The sequence below is a fragment of the Euwallacea similis genome, chromosome 1, assembly GCF_039881205.1.
Source record: "Euwallacea similis isolate ESF13 chromosome 1, ESF131.1, whole genome shotgun sequence".
NCBI classification, from domain to species: Eukaryota; Metazoa; Arthropoda; class Insecta; order Coleoptera; family Curculionidae; genus Euwallacea; species Euwallacea similis.
The window spans coordinates 8,497,255-8,523,159 of record NC_089609.1 but is presented as its reverse complement, the minus strand read 5'-3'; the positions used below and the strand labels follow the sequence as shown (position 1 = coordinate 8,523,159).

At 33.6% G+C, this 25,905-nt stretch overlaps 2 protein-coding genes and 1 long non-coding RNA gene across 3 annotated transcripts in view; 2 read left to right on the top strand and 1 right to left on the bottom strand.

The window, feature by feature from the left end:
• The window catches only part of TfIIB (transcription factor IIB), a 108,963-nt gene that overhangs the window by 4,103 nt on the left and 78,955 nt on the right, over window positions 1-25,905 (top strand). The window lies entirely within an intron of this gene.
• Inx7 (innexin 7) lies at window positions 6,095-16,337 on the top strand. The gene is made up of 7 exons (XM_066389217.1): window positions 6,095-6,197; window positions 12,807-13,064; window positions 13,526-13,709; window positions 13,761-13,866; window positions 13,917-14,145; window positions 14,735-14,898; window positions 15,039-16,337. Exons 1-7 carry the CDS (start codon window positions 6,189-6,191, stop codon window positions 15,328-15,330), a joined length of 1,242 nt encoding a protein of 413 aa, XP_066245314.1. The 5' UTR covers window positions 6,095-6,188; the 3' UTR covers window positions 15,331-16,337.
• On the bottom strand, window positions 16,657-17,309 carry LOC136408658 (uncharacterized). Its single transcript, XR_010752118.1, has 3 exons — window positions 17,123-17,309; window positions 16,931-17,069; window positions 16,657-16,877 (listed from the first exon to the last, which is right to left on the bottom strand). It is a non-coding gene; the product is annotated as an uncharacterized lncRNA (long non-coding RNA).

Here is a 25,905-nt window from a genome sequence, read left to right as displayed (position 1 = left end):
ATTTGGCATGGAGTATTAGTCACATAAATGCTAAGTTTTAGTGTGAAATTGACAAATAATAAATTGAAGATAGCCGCTAGCCACCATTTTAAAATAAAATATTAAATGGGTAAGGATAGCTTGCGATATATCATTTTGAAGCTCTAAACGCGTACTTTATGATCCTAGAATGTTAAGTCAGTAACTTCACTCAACAAAAAATAACGGTGTTTTGAATATTATTAATTAAGGAAAAAAAACTTACGGATTCAGTTTAAAAGATGTTGGAAATGAAGACTCTGTACTTTTTGACACACCACGAAAAGTCTGTCAGAGATTTATTGACAAACATTGGCAAATACATTAATGTCAATACATCTTTATATACAAAATTTATGTACAATACATCACCATTTTTTCGACAATATACCCGGTATAGCGAGATTTTATTATAGAACCAATTATGTTCAAAAAAGCGTTGCCCTGTTTAATAAAACTTTCACCCCTTTTCTTTGTAAGAACCAGAGTTTCAGTACACCCACGTTTCGGTAAGTCGGTATAATTGCAACATCCCAATAAAAGATCAATCTTGCTATTCATTTAAGCGTTGGGCTTTGAAGAAATATCGATAAAAAGTTAGCCAATATTTGCCTTTTAGACTCGTACGTCTATGTGTGTTAACCCTCAATTTTAGTACTAAAAAACTTTAGAAAACATGTAAACTCTCTCTTGGCCGAATTGTCGTGTTGACATGTACCTCGTTAACCGAGTTCTTCATTTTTACAAACTTGATTGCGGTGCATTACTTAACAGTGAAATAAATTACTTCGTAAGTTGTTCCTGAGTTTATTGTCCTAAGATCTATTACAGCTGCCTTGTAATGTAAAATAAAGTGTTTGTAAACCTGACTACGTACTACTACAGATACTGGGCTACATCCACAAATTCTTGTTTACATCAGGCCAAACATTATTAAACTATTATACAATATTAATTACCAGACAGAACTTGCACGTTTATTACAAGATCGTGTGGGATGTGGGTAAACCTATTGTACACGATGTTTCTTTCATGTAAAGCCTTCATATTCTAGGACATCGATCATTAACCATCAGGATATTTTTTTTATAAATCCCTATGCAAAAGAACGAGACAGACAAGATCAACATATTTAGATAAAAGTTTTAGAGGCAATAATAAGAATATTCAAAAATCCTTTTTTCGCCTTAGATACTTACTGACTGGTTCGCTATTATTCAAATTTAGTTCATTGTTTCAAGGAGACTATCAAGAACTATTGTTTTATCACAGCCACGTATAACATATTCTAATCAAAGTATTAAAAAACTCGATAACTTAGCAACAATAATCAGTGTAAAGGTAATATAAGTATTTGTAATGCAAATCAATTAATTTTATGTTGAAGTGTAATCATATATCACAAATTTTAGATATGTAATTTGAGAACAAAAGATTAAGCTATGCAATGCTTACGGTGATTTTTGATCTAATTAAAGCCTTAATCTCAGGTGTCATGAAGATCCTTGAATAGCTTAGATTGATTTATTAGGAAACTACCTTAAAATGTAGGTGTTTTTAATTAATATCAGATTCCATGGTTTAAAAGTTCCCTTTTCGGATCATTGGGCAAGGTCCAGAGCCTGCATTTAAGTTCTACAATAATTTATAATAACCGCAAATTAGTTATGATCTAAATCCGAACAATAAAAATGCATTAAACCATAAAGAGACTTGCCACACTATTTCTCACTTTAATCGGTCACAGTTTCAATAAAATGTCCTCAATATCAAACCATGTCGTGCAAATATTTATTCTTTCAAGATTGATTGTTTTAAAATAAAATTACCCCATCGGTTGATTTATTTTCAGCTTCCAGATAATAATAAAGAATGTCAGGTGTTGATGTGAAGAACAAATGTGGCAGATTTCGTAACAATAATATATCTCTTATCGAAATCAATAATCTCTATAACGCAAGTCCTGTTTTCCGCTGCGTTTGATATCATTCGGTATACATTTGCAGTTTTATTTTTAACGTTGAAAGGTGTTTAATCAACTAAGCATCACGAAGACACGTGAAAAAAAGTGAAAGAATGAGCGGAATTAAGTTAAAATATCCAGTTGTTTTACAGGATTCGATGTTACATAGTAACATGTTAGTACTAAATAACATTCGTAAGCGCATACATTGTTACACAAAAGCGCTAATTAATTTTGTATTTGTTATGTTAATTTCAATAAACTTAGATAACCGGAATAATGGATCAATATTTACGTTAACACTTCTGATACTTCAGACAAATTTTTGACGAAATTTGTCTCTAGAAGCGTCGCTGTTTAGAGAGTAAATATTTATTACTAACGGAACTATCCATGTAATTAGGTCGAAAACCGAAAACACACTATTAACTATCACTTGTGTCATTGTCTGACTTCTTAGCTACGTGCATTTCTGCTTCCAAGTTTGTTTAAATAATCTGAACCGGATAGAAGACGCTGATAAGTGATTTACCATTTATTCCTTGAACGTATGAATCTTAATTTAATAATAATGCGAACAATGAAGATTTATTACTGCGTCAATATTCTGAGTACACCTTTGCATAATATTGTAAAACGGTTTATTATTGTTGTCTAGTGAGGGAAGTAAACAACCTTCATTTGTATTATGTGACGTGCGATATTTTAAAAAATCTATTTTTACCCTTTTGACTAAAAGTGATAATTAAGACGAAATATTGATAGAGGACACAGCATTTCTTCTTTAATCTAGTAAACGGATAACAAGGATAAATATCTAATCGGTTAATATTCATTAAAATATATTCACAAAAGATCAATTTGAGAAAAATTCCCATTATACCTCCTCAATAAGACAAGTCAAAAAGACTCAGACATAACGTCCTCAACAATTACTTAACAACAAATTCTGTGCGAAATATCGCACCATTTTCTACTATTATTTATCATGCGATACGACTTATCATTCTATCATCTCTTCTGTAGATGCTTGACTACCAATAACAATTTGAGCGCCTGCATTTTCGAATTTCAAATCAAAATGATTTGAGCCAATCAAATCTATACAGGGTGTTTTTTTTGGTGTGCCTACCATTGCTATCTCCGAAACAGTGAGAGTTACAACTTCGATTAAATTAGATTAAATTGGCCCCTTATGGAGCTGATTAAGGAAACCGCTGCAAGGTTGCCACATTTTCAATAGTTTCCTTGATATTTGAAAAAGCATGAAAATGGTCCAAAACTTTAATCCCTCGTATTTCGTATACTATTTGTGACAGAAAAGAAGTTTAAATTAGAAAGTTTCACAACTTTTTACTCTCCACAAAACGACATATCGTCCGTATTTAAAATAATGAAGTTGATACCGATTACTTAGTTACTAAAAACTGTACAATGACGTTCGATATGTCGTTTTGTGGAGAGTAAAAAGCTGTGAAACTTTGTAACTTAAACTTCTTTTCTGTCACAAATAGTATACGAAATACGAAGGATTGAAGTTTTGGACAATTTTCATACTTTTTCAAATATCTAGGAAACTACTGAAAATGTGGCAACCTTGCAGCGGTTTCCTTAATCAGCTCCATAAAGGGCCAATTTAGTCTAATTTAATAGAAATTGTAACTCTCACGGTTTCGGAGATAGCAATGGTAGGCACACCAAAAAAAAAACACCCTGTATATAAAGAACTTGGAGGAGCCAAGATCTAGTAAGCCAATCACGTTTTCCCCACGTTTAGCAACTTTTCTATTAGACAAGTGTGCTAATTACGAAATAATAATTGTCAACGTCGCGTTGTTTTTTTGTTTTGACCCTGTCACAATGACAGTGCCGGTATGAGGAGCTATAACAATCAAACTGTTCGTCCAAGGTTGCCAGACTTTCTTAATTTTTGGAATTAAAACCTACAGCTTTGATTTGTTTTAGGATTTTCTTATTTTTGGAAATCAAATTCGCATACTCCCAAATAATATTAATTTTTTTCGTAACTCCTCATTTTTAAATTAGGCAAATGGGTGATTACGCAAAGAAAAATTGCGTGCGAAGAAAACGCCGTACTGTTCTTTTGTCATCAATAGTGCCAGTGGCAGTATGGGAAAGTACCAACTGTCTACCTGCTTGTCACTGGTTACCGGAAACTATTTAGTTTTGCGTTTTTGTGTCATCTCTAAGAAATTCTATAACATGCGCTTAAGCTGGGAACGTTGTTGTGACGCTAAGCAGTGTTGTCACATTACTTAATTCTCCGTAGATTTCCTTTTTTTATCAACTTTTTTTCGTTTTTTAATTTTAGGAATGTTTTCCCCGTAAATTTACATCTTTAAATTAGATAAGTGAATGATTAAAGGAAGGAAAGTTGGCACGAGAAGGTATCAACTATCAAATTGTTTGTTTCAAACTGCCAAATTTTTTTTATTTTTTCGGATTTAAGCATTTCACTTGATCTGTTTCAGATCTTTTATAGTTTATAGGAAATTGATTTGCATACTAACAAATTGGTGACACTGTTGGGAAGCTAACTCGTTAGTGGAGACTATAAAAATAAATGCGACTTCTGGCGGGCGAAAGGTGGAGCGAAGAAAGCGAGTAATTCTGACATTAGATTTGACATAATATTGAGATTATAAATGCGTACTGGTCTTCCTAGGTTTGTTTATGTTTCGCAGCACCCTCAACGATAATTTAGTTTAGCAACTTACCTTTTTTTTGAACTGAAGAATTATCGTCTTTTTTTACCATGCCCATCGCATTATAGTCAAAACGTACAAAATCTTGAAAAGCAGTGCTTCTTAAAGATTCCAAGAGACCACGCAGGACGTCGCTTGGAATGTCACCTTTACCGGTCAGCCGGTGACCCCCCTCATCCTGCGCTTGACCCCCTGCACGGCCGCATGGAGACAGCTTGCGTTTTTCTTTGTTCAGTCGGTCGGCGGCCTATCTTTGACTTATCTAACACTCTATTAGGATGGAATTACCGACACCTCGTTAGGTTCGGGTTATCTGCAATGTAAAAATAGTGTTAGTGGCACGAGCTTATTTTTTCCTAGAATGAAGATCCAGACTGCTAGGTGGTTATGTGGTCAGTGGTCAAGTGATCACAGAAATTGCATTTGCAGCTCTTTTTGTAATAATACGCGCATTTTTTTGAAAGTTGGCTTATTGCTAGAATTTTGGTTATGAAATAAAAAAAGGAATAAATACAACATACAGGGTTACCCAATAACTGTGCTGGATGAGCGGAAGATTGAGGAAAAACGGTTATAGCTAAAAAAAATTTTTTAACGCAAAACTTTATTAGTTTTTAGATGCTATAACTAGAAAATGTTTTCCATTATATAGGGCATACTAAAACCCTATGCCTTTTTTCCTAGCTATAATCGTTTTTTGTCTATCCTCCGTTTACACACTATTGACCCATCCTGTACAATTTATAGTTTTTAAAACAGTTTTTAATCGAAGGGATCCATAAGAATTGACTGCATTAAGGTCAATTGTAGACACAACGTTACACTCTTGGGAGAGTTCTTAGAGATTAAAGATGTGGAGGAAGTAGTCAATTAAAACAAATCCAGCAGTCTCACAAATCACAGGGGTAGAAATGAATGTTTGAAATTACATAATAGAAAATATAGACTCAAATGTGCGCCAGTTTGCTATGAGGGATAGCACAATGATAGCAACGTAGTTCTACTAAATCTTTGCAGAAACAGAATTTGTTTAATCAGAGACATGGAGGGGAAAAGGACGGTCAATTGAAAGAAATCCAGTACATTCGGTAATCAGGAGTGACTAAGGCAAAGAATAGGTTTGAAACTAATCCAAATTATAATTATTTAAATACAGTACGTCTCCGTGCTATTAGTAATACAAAGGTATCAATGTTTATCCATGCATATCGTACAAGCTCTGAAATTAGAAAATTTGCATTTAATATAAGATTTTGAGTTTTACTGCTGCTTAAAATGGATTAATTCTATAAACTATGGACAATTTAGTAACAATAATTGCGACTTACTCATCGATAATCAACATTTAGATAACAAACCACTTTATTTTTTGGGCGATCTACCAAAGTTATCGCTAATTTCATTCAATCCGAACCTCATATTCCTGAAAAAATAGCGTAGGAAACTTTTCAATAACAAAAAATAATAGTGATTTTTCTACAATGAAGAAGGTAAGCCATAACATAAAACCCAGATATTTGTATTCGCACCACCCTCCTCTTAAATGAGTCACTCAGTAAATATGTATACTCTCAAGAGGTTTAAAGCAAAATTTTCCAATACTCTTACCGACCATTTGAAAACTCCAAGGATATAACTTTACTAATGAATTGTCAACTTGAACTGCAGGTTAATGTTCATACAAATGTTAAAATAGAGTTTAGGTATTAGTGAGAGTCTCGGCTTCCATGAGAGCTATCTTAAACTAAAGTTAACAACACGTTACTAATTTGACCCTCACTCAAAGGAAATTTTTCCTTTGGGGATTTTACATTTGACATGAGAGGAGTGAGAAATTCAGTAAATGTAAAATTTATTAGGCACATCAATAACAGAAGAACTGAATGCAGCAAGTAATATTCCACTAAGAATAAGGATTTTCTTGACAGGAAGGTCACCATGTATCGTTGACCTAAAAACGTCATTTTGTTGTCAGAGATACGTCATGTACCAACGTGAACGTAAGATCTGTGCTATTTCTGATTTTGTTCAGTTTTAAGTAATAATGCTTTATACTCATCTCCAAACAGTTTTTGGAATATTTAAGCGTCCTTTTTGACTTGAACAAAACTACTTTGAAACAAAACAAAAAATGTAAAATATATTCAGAATAATAAAGACAAAATAAAATAAAATAAAAAATGAAATTAGATATGAGTATACGTATGGTGTTCACGATAGGTTTTAAAAAGTATCAATTTTGATGTATCATTCAAGTTTAGTATTACATATCTAGAGAACAGAACTTATGTGGGTTAATCTGAGTTATAGAGTAATTCAAAAAGCTAACAATAAATTTTCAAGAAACTTATAAAGTTCATGAGCATTGCTAAATGGCCAACACAGCAGCTGTGTTTTGTTACAAAACAACATAGGGTTTCAGGCACTGTTGCGCTTATTTTTACATACAAAAGTTCCATTTAAGTGCATGCAGATGTTGTAAGCAACGTACTTAATCTAGCCATTTAAAATTTAAAGCTGCAGCTATAACATTTTTTTTCAGTTTAAGGTTTAAAAGGGCAAAAATACCTGAATATCGGAATAAAAATAAATTTCTATAGTTAGTACATGCTTAATAAAATTTGACAGTTGCTAGGACTTTAACCTTACGTGCATGTCAAATTCGGTCACCGTTACTACCTACTATGTATACACGAGGAAAACATCTGTTTTCCAAGGTGAAGAGCGACTTTTTTAGGCTATAGTATAAGCGACTTTAATCACTACTGTTGTATTTTTTTCAGAAAAGACATTTCTTCCTTTTCTACAACTTTAAAATACAGTTAAACGTTTAATCTTAAATTACACTGGTTACATGCATTTTAGTATGTGTCAGTTAACAATTATACAGTTGACGACAGTGCATATCAAAGCTTATAGTAAACATGTGAAACACATTAGTTTTCCATTTTGTAGAATTTGTCTATTTTCTTTCAAAAAACATATATAAAAATTATAATAGGTACCGAAAACCTTTAACAACCATTTCACTATGACTGGCACCTCTAATTGAATCCTTGTGTCAAGTAGAAATAACACTCCGTTTTCATTAGAATAGTGAGTGTTTGTAAAATGACAAAACACGCTTGTAAGATAAAGAAATATTTTATTGTAATAATTTTAGCTAATTGAATTGGGTGATACCTTGGGTAAGCAGATTGTAATCGGATATATTCGTTGTGAGTTTTTTTAGTTCTCAGACAAGTGACATATAGCTTACAAGCGTCGGTTCTAAGAAGAATAAGCAATTGAGGGGTAAAAGAATCAATCATTCGATTTCATATAAAAGTCATATTTCGTCAAAATAATGGAAATAAATGTGGTATTTCCAATTTCACATACTAACACATCGCGATTGTGTGCAATGTGCCGGAAACTTAATACTCGACTTGGAAATTCGTTAGGAAATTTTAGAGCATCTTCATTTCACAACTGTCCTAACTGTCAAACTGAACCGTCATTTTTGCCCTAAATATCTTGGTCGCAATAAAAATGTTCTCTATCGCCTCGTGTTTCGGAATTTTCGAACCTTCAGTATTGATGAAAAAGAGAAGATAATTCATCATTTGCATAAAGATTAAAATATTCAATAAAGAAATGATTTTGATGAAATGACACTTTGGCAGCTGTCATGTAAATTGTTTAGGGAAAAACCAAATGACGTTCGTGATGAAAATTTTCAGTTTTTTTCAAATATCTAAAAAACGGTTGGGATTCTTTGTTGTTTTTTTAATCGCATATTCATCTTTCTACTACTTTAGCCAATGGAATTTAGGTAATTCTCAAACAAAACCAACATAAATAGAAGAACATCAACCTCAACAATACGTCCATAAAACAAGCTTCAACTCTGAAGCAACATTGTTCCATCAAGACGCCAAACATGCAATAATATACATTTTAATCGTATTCTTATCAGTAGAGGAGTTAATGCACATGACAGATCTCTCGATTGTCCTTACACCAGAGCAGTCAAAGCCATACCAACTGATTCATGTATGTTATACTCTAAATTGATGACAGTTCAGAGGTTCAGAGTGGCGGTTGTTGTAATTAATTGATTAGGTAAATTAAACCGAACCATACGGTTTTCAGTGAATGCCGCGCAGTGGCCAAACTGTACTTGTGAGATTTTCCCCTGTGTTTTGTTTAGTGGGTAAGTTCTATATGCCACTGCTGCATGTTTATACACATTCTGTAGAGATTTTTTCCTAAGTTAATCATTACTAGATATACCACCCATGAGGATAAGCTATCTTATGATTTTTTTTTATTGCTGACAGCATTGATTATTACAAATATGGCCATTCTTCCCAAAGATTAAAATCGATCTGAAGCACTAACATTAAAAATTGTTCTTGTCAATGGTCGGATTCAGCGGAGTCCACAGTTGCGTAACCGTTGCGATGTTTGCTGAGTGACATGCTACCCCGCAAACAGGTTTAAATATACAGGGTGTTCCAACAAAAACTTTTCACTGCAGTTATTTGTAAAAATATCCTAAACCGTCAAGACATGTCAATTTAGTTTCGAGGGGACCATATGATGGCGCAGATTTTAAATTTATTGAAATAATTCCCCTCTGTGGGGATGCAATCAGCTTTGGAACTTTAAATAAGCCCATGGGTCCAGTAATTCGTCATTTTAATGGTAATAAAATTCTCTGTAACGTAACACCCAATTTTTTAATTTAATTTAATTCAACTGGTGTTCAAAGTTAAATTAATTTTGAACACCGGTTCTGAGAAAAATAACGCCCAAAGCATACAGAAGATGCAACGAAATATTTATTAAATCTCTTTTATGGACCCGAATAAGCAAACTTTTTTCATTATCATGACATCAATTTTTACTTTAATAAAAGAATCGACGCAAAAATATTGTTTAAGATGTTATTACGCAACGACTACTTTCAAATAACAGCACAAATTTTGAATGAAACGTACCCGTAGAAGACTGCTTCCCATGTTTTCGCAATTCTTTTGGTACGAAAATTTCCAGAAACAGTATCTGTGTATACTAAAAAGCGATAATCTGAAAATGCGGTCAAAAATGAACCCCTCGAAATCGTTGCAATTGGCCAAATGGAAGTAAATCACATTTTAAATATACACAAATTACCAGAAGTTTCAGTTTGGAAAGTGTTGATTAATAGACTTGTGGCTAATTTCAATTTATTTTCCTCGATTTGTTTTTCGGAAGTATATACCTTCTTCGTTAATGGATTGGTTAATCGCCATAACTGTCGATACTGAAGTAAATCCCATCCGAGGCTTTTCAGAAAAGAACACTCTTAATACTCTCAAAAGCTGAACGCTTGGGCTGGAATTCTCGGTGACCAAGTAATCGGACTTTTTATTCTAGAAAATCTCAATGGGAAATTGTACTTCGATCTTCTGGAAACTCATATCTACTCGATGATTGTGGAGGCTATCGACTATGAAAACATTTTAGAAAACGGTTTCAACAGAATAACGCGCCTCCGCATTTTACAGTAGCAGTACGACAATTTTTGGATGAAAATTTTCTCAATCTCTGGAAAGGTCGTCGAGAATTCATTGAGTGGCCACCAAGGTCACCTGACTTAACACCACTTAATTTTTTTGTGGAGTCACTTAAAATAAAAAATGTATCTAACCTAACTGGATTCCCTGGAAGAATTAAAAAGACAGATAATTGAAAATTGTCGTCTAATCACCTCTGAAGTTCTTGGAATTGTTCGAAGAAATATGGGGTAACGTTTATTTTACTGCATGGAGGTGGGGGGAAATCGTTTTGAACGTTTAATTAATAACAAAATAATGTATAATTTTATCTAATTGTATGGATAGGTACTTTGGGCGTTATTTTTCTCAGAACTGGTAGTCAAAAATTAAAAAATGCGATATTAGGTCAAAGAAAATTTTATTACCTTTAAAATGAGAGGTCATTCGACCCATGATATCATTTGAAATTATAAAGCCGATTTCACTGCCATAGAGGAGGTTATTTCAATAAATTTAAAATCCGCGCCATCATGTGTCCTCGAAACCAGACCTGACGTGTCTTGGTGTTTTACGATATTTTTGCAATTGTCTAAAATAGACGTGGTGGAAAGTTTTCAATGGAACACCCTATATAATTGAAAATGTGTTGGAGTTTTAAACAGTGGCAAACCCGTTACACAACTCTTACCTCTTGTTATTAATGGTTAGTTTTATTATTTATTATATCCAGATTTATTGTGACACCGTTATATAAAGAATGCAAAATATAGTTGATTGAACAGATTCAAGAAAGTGGGTAAAAGGATAATTCCCCCACGTAAAACTTAATTGAAACATGCGGTTCAAAAATGAAAAACAAAGTAATTGTTGATGTTCATGAAATGATTCAGCTCAAGAAATATAGATTTGTAACCAACTTATTAAAGGTTAATGATAACGATAATATATTCATATTGTAAACTGACAACATAACAGTATTGAGTCATATCGAAGACATGACAATGATTGTAGGATTAATAGGAATAGGTGCGCAACTGATAATGTTACAACCTATAATAATGTTGTACTACCAATAGGTCTCTCTGACACATTTCACATGATTGAATATCGGCTTTGTTTCTACTTAAGCACATACTTGTCATGGCGCGACCACCTTGACACTTGTCAAACACAAATTCCATTGTTACATTGGACAAGAGTTATCAGACTTGTTTCACACTCAGTATATTAACACATCAAAGACAATTATTCATGAGAAGGAATTTTAGTGTCTTTAAAAATGTTCATATTCCGCATCAGAGTGATTTAATTTTCATATTTCGATTTAGCAGGCGTTTCAAAATGTTGCCATTTAAAAATAAAAAAGAAAGTTAAACTAGAAAAATTGCGAATTGCATTTGCATTTGTAATGCATTGCATGTTTATTATAAATAATTGCTGATCCATATTATTAGCAAAACACGTCATAAAAAGATGAAACGTGTTCATCCCCTACATAATCTCTGTAAAAATTGTCATAATCACGGGAACACTGACAGCTAACACTGTTTATCAAGACACTTCTAGGAAAATAAAAGAAAAAACCCAGAAGTAATATCCAATAGGGGCCGCAATAATTGCTAGATTTCAAATATATAAAAATATATAGGGTGTCCTATTTAAAATTAAAAAATTGGGACCTATTTGGCTAAACCACAAAATTAATTATTCAACAATTTTCAATAAAATAATTGCCAAAAAGCACCCGGTATACTATTGAAACGATTTTTAAAAATATTGCCAACGGTGTAAATCGTTCTAATTTAATGATGGATTCATTTAACCCCGAAAATATGCTCAATAAGCACTTACAAAGGTTATACTTATATGAGTGTATATCGCATATCTACTTCAAAAGTAATGTATTTAGTAATTCACATCCTGGAATTTGTTGTCAGAACTGAAGGCTTCAATTTTTTACCTTTGGACGTTTGACCTTATGGTTTTTCCTAGTGTTCTGTGAGCTATTAATTACTATTAATATACATTATTCGATGAAAAGCGGTTACAAAACCACAGCTGTAGCACTTGAATTATTATATAATACTTGTTTAGATTAGGAATAGCACATCCCTGTTTCTAAAAGTATGAACTCTGTAAATTTAAGTAAAGCCTAGAAATGATATGCTTAAATGTGCAAAAAAAGAGGATATACTGCAAAAAATAATAATTTAAAATAAAAGATATTATTAATTTTTATTACTCTATTGGCATGACACTACCTGGCCCATAGCAATATTGTTAAATAACGATTTATAAACTATCAATATCCATGATAACCATTGCCGTGATAATTTGGTAGCATTTTATCGCACATGTACGGTCCTTTTTGCTCGCAAATGTGTGAGGTAAAGCTATCTTACCGCACGCTTGTAGAAAAATTGTATGTTGACGTTTCTTGTTTTGGCGAAAATTTATTTTATAATCAGTGGCGGATCAAATGGTAAGCAGGCAACCGGGCGCAGCACCGAACTGCCTTATTGTATGTATACAGGGTTAAACATAAGTTGGAATAACGAAAATGTAATGTTGCAGAAGATTGAATATCCAAATATGATCAAAACCTTCGAAGGAGTCGTGCCCTTTGTCAAGAGGTTGACAACCCAGAGTCAATCTATTGACAATTGGATTTTTAAGTTGCACTACCGAGTAACGTTTACCTTCTTGATGGTGTCGACCATTCTTGTTTGTTCGAGACAGTACATCGGTGAACACATACATTGCATCGCAGATGGAGGAGTACCCGCGAATGTCATGGACACTTATTGCTTCTTTACTACCACATTCACTTTGGTATGTCAAAAACAGAGAGTTAAAGTTGAAATATGTTAACGCGTGAGCGTAGTGAACGCGTTAAAACATCTAAGACAATTGACATGTTCGCTACGCTTACGCGTTAATGTAATTGAGATTTTTATTCGCTTTTAATATACCTGGTAATTTACAATAATTAAATATATGTTTTCATTAATGAACGATTTTGTACGTATTAAAGAAACGCGTTCATTAATCAGTCGAAAAATAATCCAATTCAACCAACTATTACGAATATTTTTAAGTAGTTAAATTTTAGTAAAGTGGACTAATCAGGTCTAGTATACTTGTCTCAAAAGGTTATATTAAAACAACCTTGAATAAGGTAATAGACGCACGCATTATTCATTATAATTTAAACGGTAAAATTTGTATGCTTTTAATTGCATATATGGGCTGTGTTACATAAGAGGTCGTGAGAACATTTTTGAAAATTTCAGGTTAAAGATTTGGACTCACGACTTGTCGATAAGGGTTATATCCCTCATCCAGGAGTGGGTTCTTATGGCATTAACTCTACAGACCAAGTCAAACATCACGCCTACTACCAATGGGTCCCTTTCGTCCTTTTTGGGCAAGCCATCATGTTCTACCTCACCCATTTATTGTGGAAAAAGCTGGAAGGTACTTTTCGGATAAAATAATCTGCAAATGCAATTTTTCTTGAAATTTCAGATGGCAGAATCAAGTATTTGGTGGATGGCTTGGAACTGGCAGCATTTTCTCTTGAAGACAAGAATCTTAAAATTTCCAGCAAAAACATACCCACAAAACAAGAAAAGTTAGTATAGACACTTTCAAGTTTCATTATACAAATTAGTAATATCTCAGGGAGAAGAAAATCGAGATTATAAGAAAGGCCTTCATAGATCGACTTTATATCAGTGGATCGTGGTCTTTGAACCTAGTTTTCTGCGAAAGCCTCAATTTTTTCAATGTTATTCTTCAAATCTACATCACAAACGAGTTTCTCAGTGGGCAGTTCTTGCATTTAGGATCAGATGTGTGGAAGAGAGGTCTGGAGTCTAGTGTGGATCCTTTGGACGAAGTTTTTCCTAAGGTATAAGCGCTATTTATAGCTCTGTTGACAAGATGAATTTTTGATTGAGTGACATAGTTCCAATGTTGATGAATTTGATCTCCGATAAATCCATTGTTTTCAGATATTTTTTTATTGATATTCGAGATAATCTCTCAAAAATATGCTACTTGATCGCATGACGTTCTTCAATTCTGGATTTTCTGTTTAATCCATTGTTACTATACAAAAATAATGCTCATCATTATATTTTAATCCCACTTATACTACAAATTTACGAACACTATGAAAATATACATAATAATGTAAAAGACGATGTGTATAAGAATGTAAAAAACGGAATTAAAACGGATTATGCAGTAATCATGGCGCATCACGCATAGATTAATAAAAATTTACAATGGAAATTGCTGCATTTCTGACGATGAACGAGGTTTATTAACGGGAAATATGCGATATATCTTGTAAAGAATTTACGAGAATTCATAAAAAAATAAGTAAAAAAAATGGATGAAGTGCAAATTAAAATTTGTTCACAAGTCTGTAGGAATTGTTTTTTAGCAATTTATTCAAGATTCATAAAAAAATCACAATAAAATAATTGTTACAGGTAACTAAATGCACCTTCTACAAATACGGCCCTTCTGGATCAATCCAGTGGCATGACGCAATGTGCATCATGGCCCTAAACGTCATCAACGACAAAATCTACACTTTTCTTTGGTTCTGGTTTGTCATCCTGTTCATCCTTACAGCCCTTGGTTTAATATGGAGGTAAATCTGGAGCACAGCTGTGAGATTCACACTTGATCTGACGTCAAAATGACGTGCGCGCTTATCAATTCGCCATTAATCTACGTCATTTTGACCTCACTCGAGTTAAAAACCGCGTCTCAAAATGTTTTTCTTTTAAGATTGCTGACAGTACTTTTGCACGCCAAAAGTAAAGCTTTCAACAAAATGGTGTTCGCTTACACGTGTCCAGGCAAAATTAACCCATGGGATGTTTTGACTGTCTCACGGTACTGTAGCTACACAGATTGGCTGTTTCTCAAGTATTTGGCTAAGAATTTAGACGGTTTGGTGTTCCGGGAGATTATCATTGGTTTGGCGGAGGAACTAGTGGAGGAAAACAACAGCGAACAAGCCAAAAGGCCTTTCCTGAGCAATTCATCAACTGACGATGAGGAGTTAAAAATTGACTGAAAGACTGATAAAAAAGTTCTGAAATTCAGGGTTTGTTAATTAATTTATTTTTTTAAGTTTATTTTATGGTTGAAAATTAGTTTATTCATAACTTTAGTTTTAGTGCATAATGTGTAATATTTCTTATATTAATAAAAAGTCAAAGGCAACAAATGTGCTCTATACCTTTGAGGCGAATTACCCATTTTGTATTTTATTTTGTTTATGAAGAACGCCTCGTACAAAGAGGTTATCGAAACAGTGGAATTGCGCACTGTTCTAAGTTAAAACTAACTGAAATATAAAATAGTAAATTCCTTTCCTCAAAGGCTACGGAATGACGATTTTTCACCATGATTCCAAAAACTACTCTAACTAACTTATCTTTTTTCTTTAATTTTATTGTCTGTGTTGGTATTTACTCTCTACTCTTACTTTAGTGATCAGTTTCTTTTTATGTGTTCAAGATTGACCTCTTGCTCAAGCATAAGAAATCAAGTGTTATCCATGCTCACTGAACAAGAGGCTACGCATCAGTTTTCATTAGGTAAAATATATGCACCTTCTTTTTTACGCTTCTCTGATAATGGTACCTTAGTAACCACGCAAGTATTGTTTGATTTAATTCTATGACCATTATCAAAGGCGTGCTGATATATATTTGACCTATGAAAGCCTCTATTTCTAATGAAATTTTAGAGGTGCTGCCAATATAAGATTTCTCACAATCGCAAGGAATTTTACTTATGATATTTTTTGAGTTTTCATTTGGGTTTTGGGGTTACATCTGTAATTTGTAGTACAGACTTATTACTGTCTTTGTAGCTACATTGTTAGTATTATTATTCAATGCTCGAAACTCGTGAGATTTTTTGAAATGCAATTGAAAGATGTATATAAATAAGTTTTTTTGTTTATTATATTAAATCATACAACTGTTTTAAATATAATCCCACGTGTAGAATTTATATCACTTTTAAAGATGAATTCTTTACATCTGTAGAATTGTATTCGTGCTCTGAGCATTAACATCCTAGCCCTTTGCAATAATGTGTAAGTAGTGTTTTGTGTTTTTTCAATATACGAGCATGATAATCATTTGGATAACTTTCTTGATAATCTAAATTCGAAAGAACCTGTCGCGTAATTTACGGTTTGGAAAGAGCACATGTGGCCTCATAGTAATGCCATGGCGTTAACATGACGCAAGCTAAATAAAAGTTTATTTGACGCAACTGTCATTTTACGGCACTTTGACTGAGAAAACCAGTCTTTATAAATAATTTATGTGCACAACACATGCGATTAAATGGCGAACATGACAGACAATAATACTCACTGAAGCGGATCATCTGAAGCTCATCTCAGACATGCCCGTTGTTAAGCAAATAATTCAAAGTCAGGGCATACCTCAACGACCATTTGTTACAGTAGAAAAAATGTTAAAAGCCGCAACCGGCAGCCATATGTCCCAGTCTCCATTTCTGTGCAGAACAATCGACTTACCAGTCGTAGGCCGACTTACCAATAGCCGGTAAACGAGCCAACAAATTCCCGTTTACAAACACCTAATGAATCGTTCATGAGTTACATGTGACATTGTATTAATTCACTATCTTACGAGTCCTCGGAAGGCTCGGTCATTCGCGATCAATGAACTCTTCGTTGTCAAGTTATACAATTTAACTCCGGCACATTATATTCACATACTTCTAACCTGCTGAGTACCGAATACTGATATGGTAATGCTCTACCCGGCCCTATAATGTATGAATATCAAACAGTCGTTCATCATGCACACTTTGGTGTATACTCAGTATTTCATTGAATTGCGGAATGTTTCCAACTGTGCGTTGAATGGTAAAATGCTTCAGTGTTGATGAATGCAGATGAGGAGCATCTAACTAATCGGTGGTAGTAAATTGAATCATTACTCATGTGACGGAATTAGACACTTCCGGTATTACACTAAACTTTAAGATCGTGAATGAGCACATTTTGATTTATCAACCTTGAATGATAATGATATTTGTAATAATGCACCAGGGCGACATGATAGATCCTGCCGTGTATTTAGCATTGCATTCGAATTGTGTGTTACATGCACATATAGCACAAAGATTGCTTTTTCCGGAATGCAAAAATAGTCGCTTCAAGGTCACAAATCGAAGCCTATAATTGTCGTATCGTTCGATACTCAATTATATTGTATAAGTACATACATGAATTGCCGATTATGTTGTTATTGTTTCCCTCTGTAATTTGCAAATCGCAGTTATCGCTTTCCATTTGTGATAGCAACGATTTATGGAGTTAGAGATGATGACCTTTAACACTAGTTCAATAAATAAATATGGTAAAATCAAACATTTATAAAAATTTTTTTATCGTTATTCCTTTTTTTTAGTTTTGAGTATTCCTGTCCTTTTTTAATAACCCACTTTTTTTCGGTTTAATTTGAAAAAACCTGAAAGGCTAATGGTATCCTAATGTCTTGCATATATGAACGCATTACATGGCACCTTTTTGAAAATGAATTTCCGTGGAGAACCCTAACCCTAAACCCGGTCTCAGTGTTTAACCTCGGTGGTCGTTGTACTCGATGTTCCTAGGTGACATTAATTATTATCGAATATATAATATGTTATCATGTTAATATTTTAGAAAAACTGTCATTTGGTATCTCAATGTCAACCGGGTAAATATGCTTTTCAAATTAAAGAAATGCTTATTCAGGGAATTTTCCATTCCAGGCACTTCTAAATTTTTCTATAGACTTTAGGGATCTCCCAGGCATTTCTAAAGACTTTTCAGGATATGTAATGAAATTTTAAAAAAGTTTTTAGAGATATTTTCTTCTCGAAATTATCAGTACCAAAAAAATTCCGAATGATTCTAAAGACTTTTGGGTCTCTCGGACATGTTTACTATTATGGTCATAGATGTTTTTCTTTGGGAAATTTAAAGTTCCACAGAAATTCTAAATACTTCCAAAACAACTTTTCAAAGCATATAAGAAGCGTCTTTTTCTGGGAAGTTTTAAATTCCATGGAAGCTATTAATATTTCCGAAGATTTATTGGGTCTATTTAGAGTCCTTTTTTAAGTTTTTAGGGATGTTTTCCTCTAAAAAATTTTGAGTACTAACGAGAATCTACACGTTTCCAAACACTTTTGAGGGTCCCCAACTTTTTTTTTTCGAGATTTGCAGTTTCCCTTCGAAACTATTTAGAATCACAGTTTAATTTTTCATAGCTCCTTGGTGAATATTTTAGGTAAATTCAAGGTATTCGCGAAACCAATATGATTTCATTTAAATTTCTTGGATTCTAATTAAATCATGGGAGATCTTAATCCATATTTCCAATAATATAATTGCGACCCTGGGGAATTTCTCCTTTGCAAATCAGAAAAAATTTGAAGAAATCGCTTTGGGGATTTACGGGGGAATTTTCAGTTCCGAAGAAATATTCGTAAATAACAATGATTGTGCGCCATCGGTACGTTTTCGCTGGCATCCATCACGGTCATCGAAGTTGAAATTCTCATTAATTAGAACATATAAGATTTGTCGTTATAGTAGAAAATATTCTTAATTCTTAGAATACCATCAATCAATAGAGCGACCCACTTTCAAAACCGGCCAAGCCAAATGGGCGCGACTGGGCTAAAAAGGCTTCAAATGCGTAAAAAAAGACAATAACCATCAAGTAGCCCAAAAGAAGAAATAATGAAGTAATTAAAAGACGGATCTTTCGGCAAGTTTGTGGAAGAACCGGAATTCTCGAGAGCGCAGAGACTGTATACATTTCGACAGATAAGTCGAAACCAATAATTTCAATTAAAACAACGAGAGAGGAGCTTTGTGGTGGCAGAGACGAAAAAAACATGTTCCTTAACAGGTTGTTGCCTTGTGTGTGCTTAATGCAAGAAGCCCGAGAAATTTGAGTATCAAAACTATTTTCCGTGCGAGGCAGCCGAGCTTCGGAGCGAGGCTACAAACGCATGCCTTTGTAATAAGGACAATCTTCGACCAGGAGACTCAACTTTGGTATATTGTAGTTGGTATACGTGCACAAAAGGAATTCAAATAAATTTTATAACAGTTCGCAGAAATACGGTAGGTAGGTCTGAGAACCTGAAACCGAGCGTAAAAGGCACTGTTGCCGGTGTCCGACAAAAACTGGTCCTTCATGAGGCTGCTACTCGCGTTGGTAACAGAGCATCAACTTTTCAGGAGATATTGGCTTTAAATGCCTTCGATTTGAGCACGCAGATGGTTAATAATTGGTTGTGAAATTTGATATTGGACCTTTTTTCGAGAATGAGTTTGATGCGAACCAAAAGATGATGAGGAGAAAGACATAGATGTCTTCCTTACAAATTCGCACCAACTGTAACCGCACAAAATCGATAATCATGTGGGCAAATTCCAGGAAGGCACCTAATATGTCAATGATTAGTGGCAAAATATGCTAAAACAACAATAATTATGGTTAAACGCTATTAGTACCTAGAACCTCGCACCTGAGACCACCACGTTTCTGAACGATAATTTAGACCAATTAAATAATTTCGTCTGACAAATCCCTGAACATGTGCTAATTAAAACGATTTTATACGTACACAGAAATATCAGCACAAATTAGTGTTGAGTGCTAAGGAGCCAAAAATAGGGTAATGCATTCCTAACGTAGACGAATTTACCATTATTACTTCTTCAACTCTTATCTACTCCTTGCTCCGCCACTGAATGCAAGATAGGATTCTCGCCAATGAAGGATGTGGTAAAATACAATTTTCACGTAAGTCCTCAACCAGAAAAAGAAATCAGAGTCATATCGAAAAAGGTTTAAAAAAGTCAAAACGTCAAAGCAATACTCGTGCCACCCGAAATTGTAAATATTATCACTGACATTCATGGACCTCATAATTATTAATTTAACAGTAAAAAAATTAGGGAGACATGCAAGTTGTTCTTTTCAAAAAAGATGAGAAAAAAGCACACAGTACGCCACTGATTGTCATGAATATTGACAGCTCATAAATACTTATTTGACAACATTGTCAACAAGGCAATGAAATTTATTAAAACCAAGTTTTTTTTCGTGATTTTATGACATAAAACTTGATTTTAGCTTACTAAATTTTGAGAATTTGTGTAAATTCTGAGAGCGCCACTGATTTGAAGTTATATCGATAGATCATAATTTCTAGATTTTTAAATAAGTTTGAAAAAGTGAGGGGAGTACCAGAAATGGACTTAAAAAAGTAGAGCCACCCAATAAAAATTTTATCAAATTTATCACTCAAAATTCCTGGAAACTATGAAACACGCAGTAAGGCATTCATTCTGAACTCATAAACCCGTATTTAGCAACACTGGTAAGAGAAAATTGGATTCGTACCCAGAAGGTAATAATAAACAATAAAATCGATTTTTTATTGATGTGTACTATGACTTAGAATACAAAATGCGCATGAATTTGTTTCATACTGAGGCCTCTTTATCCCTGATTCAGTCCTTAGCCCACACAATGGTATCCTCATAACATTGCAAATATGCACGGGAAATTTAATTTCAAATCGGGCAAATTGGTAGAGAAGCGAATTTTTATATGTACACGGTGTCCCCTATTCAATCTCCAAGATATCTAGCCCTCCCTTCCAACAGGATCTCGAGAACCGTAGACGATAGAGTCGGTTAAACGGAGGCAAAGTTGAGGTTTGCAGTGGTGATTATTGACGAGATTCCCAGTAAACTTTCTATTTCCTAGATTTAAGAATTTGTCCCGTCTATTTATTCTGATTAACTTTCCTAGAAAAGAAATGATTCCCCTGAATCCGTAAAAACCCGGTTAAACTTCTAAAAAGTTTGCACTATCACTTATTAGGATTGCCGCGACTTATAAAGAACAGTTTTGTGTTATGCGCCAAAAAGTGAAAGTGTAGTTTAAAACGAAAATGTTTAGCATTAAATCCAGTCTGTCAATCACATTTACAAGTAGGTTGTAGAATGTTCAGCTTATGCTCGACCGGCTATATGGTAAAAATTGCTTAATACCGGGACAAGGTTGCCGGCGTCATAATCAGGCCCATAGGGTGTTTAAAATGTTACGTTCACACCATTGATTTACACCACGAATGTGCCAAGAAAATTATATGTAGATACTAGTTGTCTTTATTCAATATTACCCACTCTTCATGGCTATGAGTGACAAAGAAGAGCAGCTGCTGCATTATTAAAAAGCCCATCTGCCTGGACCCAACACACATCCTCCCTCTGATAAATAGTGAAATGCAGCGAATTATTTTTATAAAATGATGCAACCCACCCTTCCATATGGGCTTATTTCCTATGGCGACTATTTTCATTACTCGTAAAAAATCATAACAGTGAAAGGCGCTACATAAACTCAGGGAGGTGCAAGTATTTTTTTCAAAATAGTACCCTCGTGGGCACAGGTTAACGGCCTAATTTATAATCTTGAAGTTGGGTTTGGCGTTGTGTGCGAGACCTCGAAATCATCGGGATTAGCCCCAGGAGTAAATCTCTCTTTTTGTGCGCCGAGAAATTTTTGTATCCTCTCTCCCTGTTCAGACTAATCCCGAGGACTCTGAACTCTCTCAGATGAATAACCGAATTTATCCACAAAAGCGTAACCTCTCGTTTCATGATCAGATTTGACATTTCTGCAAAAACTGAAACATGATCTCCTGCCATCAACGTGTAATTTCATTGGACGACCTCATGCCTGAGTTTTGCTACCAGGGCTAATGTTAAAAAGATAAAATTGGTTTATCTTGGACAACAGCCCAGGAGCAACTTCACATCCGACGCCGTATATACATGCGGCAAGTACATAAATTTATATGATAAATTTATTGATATTTAATTTTCAGAGTCAAGATTAATGCCAAATTTGAGTTGCAACGTTAAATTTATAAATTAAACCGTATACGTAAAATCTGTTGTGAAAATTATTCATTTTTGCCGCTTATATTTTCGACCACCAGAGGTCACACTCATTTTTGAAGTTAACATAAGTACATTTTAAGATCATTTGCTGTCATTCCTCCTTCAGGAAAATTTTGGTATTTTAGATGTCTCAAAGCAGGTTCAATATTTTTCCGCCATTTTGAGACAATTTTCTAATTTTATTCACATACCCAACATTATGAAAAAGTTTGCCGCTATCCTAGTAGTTTTGAAAATAGCCACCAATGGTATCCTTTTGATGGTAAATTGAAAGTCCAAAACATAATACGTTTTTTGTTGTTTTACAAATCATACAATTAAAATAGACTTGGTGATTAAGCTCTACGGTCGTTTCAGGTTAAAAAAAAAATTCTGAATGCATTAATAATTTTAAAAGCAGCTCCCGCAATTTTTTAGCTGAATCTGAACTGTAATGCATCAATGCAATAGTAATTTTCAGTACTTTTATATACTACGAATAAGCAAAAGTTTATGCAGGATTTGTAAAATTTTTATATTATTGATATACAACACTTTCTACCAAAAATGTACTTCCATTTCTGAAAACAACTGGACTTAATGGCTTTTCATTTTATCTCTAAGAAAATGTTTTTAAATGTGTTTGTTACGGATTTTAACTGACTAATAGAACTTCTTTTATGAATAAGCACCCCAAACCCTGAAATATTCCATGTTCAAACAGGCCTCTTTAAGTTCGTATACCTGCATTCTCTTCAGCGCAGGGTTGCCAAGTATAAGTGTGAAAGAGAACAAAGACTGAAGAATTTTTATCCTGTTTAGCAGGCAAAACTCCCAAATGTACAACAATTGGGACACAGAATTACCTATTTTCCGAAAGAAAACGTACCAACATCCTGCATGATGTCTATCTAATAGTCAATGTCATTAGAATGTTAACACAAACCATTATTATACATCGAAACATGGCTCATTGTTTCCCCAATTCTATGGAGGTAATAACCAATTGTTTTCAGCATAGGACCAGGTGTGCCAAAGTCATCATGCATTCAGTATTTATTACACAAGAAGTATCTACGTCAAAGGAAAATTTACTGTCACAAAGCTTTGATTTAAATACTTGTTAGAAATATTTCTCGATGATAAAATGACTAGGTTACTTGCATAAACGTGTAATTCAGGTAAAAAACTGCAATGGTAATTGAATGCAAATATTTCAAACGAACGATAATCCGGCCATTAATAATCACAACAATCGTAAAACAAATTAAAATAATTGCCAATTACCGGTTTATCTTTCAAAAGGTAGTATTATGCTCCTGGTGTGCTTATCTTTATAGGTTGAAAATCATAAAAACCGAATGTAAATTATCGAAAATTGGCACTGAGGGTCCCTTAAAAATAAATATGAGAGAAATACTATTTAAATATGTAGTTCAAATATAATATTCTCTTAAATTTGTATGTTAATCAAATAATATAAAGTCCAGTATTTACTTTGATATCAGTTACATTAGATTAGAAAAAATAAAACTCAACAGTCTGTAACTGAGAAATCAACGAATTCACTCGTTTAACGAAATAAAAATTCACCAGAAATTTTTCAAACAGTGCACGATAATATGCGCAAACGCGTCGAAGCATACATTCATACAGTTGGAGAGTATTTTTAACACCTTATTTAATTGTTCTTTTATGAGTAACGTAATGTAGCTAATTTAGACTTGTAGTTTTAATATTAGTTAGAAAATTATGGTTTTTTTTTCATAAAAACAGTTAATGTTATGAAAAATATTCAAGACACCTTTTTTCACAGAAATATGGAGCATTCAGAAAATAATTTTTATTTAAAATATAATGGCGTATCATATTTTTCGTTTAAAACGTTCGGGATCACATCACTGAGGACACCACTAGTGAAATTAAAAATAATATTTCCCTCTTAAAAAATGTGTCGGTCCACCAATTTTACGCTACCCAATTTTTATAAAAATATTTACCGTCGGAACGGACTTATTCGGAAAAAACTTAAAAAAAAAATGAATTGCCCTGTATTTCATACAATAAACGAAAACAGGCCCATATTTACATTATTTTTTCGTTAAGATCATCCACAGATTTAACGCCTAAATGTCGGACACACTATTATGAAATACTCTGTATACATAAAATGCTATTAGTATCTGCGCCATAATCAGTAAACAATAAAAATAACATTAGAATTCCTACTTGATCTCAATTTATTCCAAATCTCAAAGTTCCATTTCTGGCAAAATCGCCAAAAAAAACGTTACTTCAACTTGTAAAAAAATTCAGTTTGTCATAGACATTTGTTGAATTACATCCTCGTTCATTTGTCAAATTTTGACCATTATTACTTATAAAGAGGAAAAGCATGTGCCTTTTATGGCAAATTGATATTATTATTTTTTAATAAATAAGTGAAAATAAATTATCCTTCTTTCGTTGAAGTTATCGGAGCTATGACAACTTCAGTAGCCTCCAGCCAAAAGGATATTTTCAAGCCCAAAAACCGTTCTTTTGCATACCAATAACGACCTATTCCGAATTGAATAAGCTTCCAAGAATGTGTTTGCTTTACGTGACCAAAACGTCGTTTACCCTAAGAACTTTTCTTGAAAGCACATCTAAACCTTAAACCAGGCACCAGTTGTTTGCCAGGTGATGGTAGGCCTCTTAAAAACAGGTTCGGATTGCGCGCCTTTTCTTGCTATAGTACTTGTAACATCAACTTTCACGTTATTTGTACATTAAATAGGCGATAAATCGTTTTTTAAATCAATTCTTGTTAAGCGTATATTATGACTAGTTTAACGGCTAATGATAATTTTGTTTTGCCTTTCTACGGCACTGTTTGAAATTCGAGGCGATGGCATTTTTGAATATACATGACTAAGGTTATCGAATGTTGATAAACGGAAATCAAGAATAATGGTGAGAAGAAAATGGAAGCTGAACTTTTTGAGAGAAAAAAAAACATAAGAATCATGAAAAATAAAACTAGAAAAACTGTCCCTAAAAATTAAAGAATTCCTATCATAATTGACAAGCACTCAACAAACTCTCTAAAATGTTACTTTACATTAAAAAATTTTCGTGCAAAAATGAAAAAGTTTTCATGGCACCTATGGTGGAAGATCACTTCGATTATTTTCAATTTTCAAAAATTTTCAAATAGCATCTCAGGTCGTCATTGTCGTAATATCAAGATAACGGCTTATTCTTTATAATAGCGGCACATGTTAAGGACAAAAAGTAATTAATATATGCATCTATCATTTTGTTTTTGATTTTAGTGTAAACACAATGGTCTGAAAGTACAGACTATCCTATTAACGATGCGGTGTGGGCATATCTATACACCATAGAAATCCAAGAATAGTAATATTATCCAACGAATAGCTAAAACAGCGTTTTCTGTTACTGAGAGAATGGTTCAATGGTCACGAAGTACAGAAATTTATTGGCTATTGAATAATTGCACATGTAACAATCAGTTGTGAAATTTTTATTATTTTATACTATTTTGACAAAAATGTATATAATTATTTCGCTCATCACTCATTTTTATATAGGTGCTGGTCTATAAATATGCAGTACTGCCGCGTAGAATATAGT

Coding starts and splice junctions, on each gene's coding strand:
- Inx7 (XM_066389217.1), top strand. Junction 13,065..13,525: donor TTACTACCACATTCACTTTG/GTATGTCAAAAA, acceptor TGAAAATTTCAG/GTTAAAGATTTGGACTCACG. Junction 14,146..14,734: donor TGGACGAAGTTTTTCCTAAG/GTATAAGCGCTA, acceptor TAATTGTTACAG/GTAACTAAATGCACCTTCTA.